Source organism: Oryzias melastigma, linkage group LG16 (assembly GCF_002922805.2).
Source record: "Oryzias melastigma strain HK-1 linkage group LG16, ASM292280v2, whole genome shotgun sequence".
NCBI classification, from domain to species: Eukaryota; Metazoa; Chordata; class Actinopteri; order Beloniformes; family Adrianichthyidae; genus Oryzias; species Oryzias melastigma.
This window is the reverse complement of record NC_050527.1, coordinates 13950315-13953095: the sequence shown is the minus strand read 5'-3', so window position 1 is coordinate 13953095 and position 2781 is coordinate 13950315. Positions and strand designations below refer to the sequence as shown.

General features: G+C 34.4%; 1 protein-coding gene across 1 annotated transcript in view; it reads left to right on the top strand.

The window, feature by feature from the left end:
* The window catches only part of LOC112144076 (A disintegrin and metalloproteinase with thrombospondin motifs 16), a 64643-nt gene that overhangs the window by 26186 nt on the left and 35676 nt on the right, over window positions 1-2781 (top strand). The window contains exon 7 of the mRNA XM_024268395.2: window positions 703-863. Coding sequence (XP_024124163.1) covers window positions 703-863 — 161 coding nt within the window. The remainder of the gene's footprint in view (window positions 1-702; window positions 864-2781) is intronic.

The window sequence follows — 2781 nt, the reverse complement described above, 5'->3', positions numbered from 1 at the left end:
TCACCAAACTGATCAACCCCTAACGTGTTTCTACAAAAAGTCTATTTTTAACTGCTTTAAACTTGTAACTCCAATTTTTACTGCTTTTTTTAAGTAAGTAATACAGCACTCAAATTATATATTTTATTTGTTTTATTTTTTTATTTATTTATGTATTTATTTCTAAGGAACAGTAGATTAAACACATTACTGCAATGAGCCAAAATCTGTAGTCTGTAAAAAACTTAAAAAAAAATTCAAGTTATCAATAAAAAAGATATACAATGACCATACAATTATAAGACAATCCATTAAAGTACCGACAAGTGTTATTATTGAAAATATACATTGACTTTGGTTCTATTAAGGACTCCTCCACCCACTTTATTGCAAAATATGATCATTTTCATGTCTAGAGACTGCATGCTGACAATGCATTTTTAAAATATGTATCACTGAACATGTTTATCAGTCAAATCCGGCCACACGAGCTCAACAGCTAAAGGAACAGTATGTGAGGTTGTTGGCTTTGTTTACTCATTATTCTCCTCTTTACAAGAAGAGTAAAAATATCCAGTAAGCACTACAAACTGTTATAAAGATGTCATGCATCTCAAAATCTTGGAGTAATTTTCAGAACCTTCAATAAACATGGCAGTATTTTCCTCTTCCAGTAAGACAGTAGGTCTTTGTTTCTCTTTTTATTTGCTTTTCTCATCACAGGATGGCCTGATGATCAACCATCATGCAGATCATACACTGAACAGCTTCTGTCAGTGGCAGTCAACTCTGGGGGGCCGAGAGGGCCGACACCACGACCACGCCATTCTCCTCACAGGACTGGATATCTGCTCCTGGAAGAATGAGCCTTGTGATACTCTTGGTACACTTTACAATCTTTTTCAAGTCACAGAACATTAGATTATGTTGCAGATTAATAAGTGCAATGCAATGATGGAAACAAAAAAAACAGTTTTATACTGTTTATTGATTATTGTTGTTGCTTGATCTGCTTAGGATTTGACATGATTTTTAAACCAAAACTGTTTAACTCACGGAAACCCCTAAGGGAGTCGAATGCATTTTTTTTTTTTTTTTTGTGCAAATTTCACAAAACAAATTTAAAAAGAAAAACTGATTCAGAGCTCTCGTGGAAAGGAAGCAGGAAAGTAGCTCTGGTGTAGACTTTTAGCATGTCATTGCGTCATTGTAGCGCGATAACTAGAAAAGCAACAACAATGGAGGTCATCCAGCAGCTCGTCTTTTTCTTGCTTTAGTTCTGATACATCGTGTATAACAGGAATTTAATGTTGTTTGAAAGAAGATTGCAGGATGATTAAAAAAGTTGGAAACTTTAGCTTAAATGAGCACTATATTGCCACTTTTTTAATGTCATCGTCACTTTCTGACAATCAACGGGTGGCTATAGCGGCTCTGCCCCAACCGTTCCGTCCCACTTTTCAATGGATCTACAACCGAAGGCGGCCCAAAGGGGTACGCTTCGGTACTGTTCATTTTACAATGGAAAACCTCAAAATACTAGATTGTACCAGACCACGCAGTGGAAACGAGGCTTTAGTGATCCCAAGTACTTGTTCAATCTGTTTTTTTTTTAACTTGTCCTGTCCGTCAGCTGAGCAAACAAATAAGAGGCGAAGGCTTCTTGTTTTTTACTGTTACAAAGGAGGGTAATGAATCTATAGACACACGAGGAGTATATTTGTATAAACCCCTTTTTGTATTTGAGGCTAAACTTTATTTATATTAACTTTGTACACATTTTTTGTTTGACCAAACTGAAAAAAAGAATCACTATTAATGTCAATGCTTCCTTCTAGATAATAAAAGTTTGGTTATTGTGACATTGCCTCCACATACTAAAGTCGCTATGAAAAACACTGAATGTGGATTCGATTTAAACTGAGAGCTTGATTTTGTTTAACCTTTATTTAGTATATAGGTAGGAAACATAAAAAATAAATTAAGAATGTGTGCAAAAAACAAGTGTATATCCACATACACATAAATAAAAACATGCAAGTGTATAGGAAGTCATACCTGCTATAACTTTAGCAAGTTGTAATGTAGCTCAGTTTATTTCTGTTATCATTATATTGCTCAATGTTTAACTCATGTTTCAGAACCTGCTTTTAATTTATGACATTGCTCCTTACTGAAACAAAAATGAACTTCTCTCACGGTCGGTCTGTCTATATTTAATATCCTCACTTACAGTCATTTTTTATACACTTGGGATTTTTACACTGTACAGAAAACTTTAAATCACAAACTGGACAAAACCAAAGTCTAAATTCTCCACGAGACCCCGCTGCAAAAACCTGAATGATGTTTGATACATGTCATACTTTTTATTTGCATTGAGGGGGTTCATATGCGTTAGCTGTATATTTGTGGAATCCTGACAGAAAGAGGAAAACATGGATCAAGCAATAAGAAAAAAACACTGCAAGAGTTTGGTACAAAATGAGAGGAAAGACAAGAAAAACTAGAGATTTTTTTTTTTGTCTAATTGAAGTAAAAGACATCAGGGGGATTCTGGAATGTTCCCACAGAGTCCAATATTTCAACATGTTGAGGGACTTAAACTGTGCCTTCTGATATTGAATACATGCAATGCATACAGGTTTTATATTTGATAGCCTGTAGAGTTTGCTTTGAGACAACTGAAGGTTTGTCAACCGTTCAGAGTGTATAGAGACAGTTGCAATTGACAGAGTTAAGAGTTTTCATAATTTATATGAATGTAAACTTTAATAATGTGATTTTTTTTTTTTTTTTTTT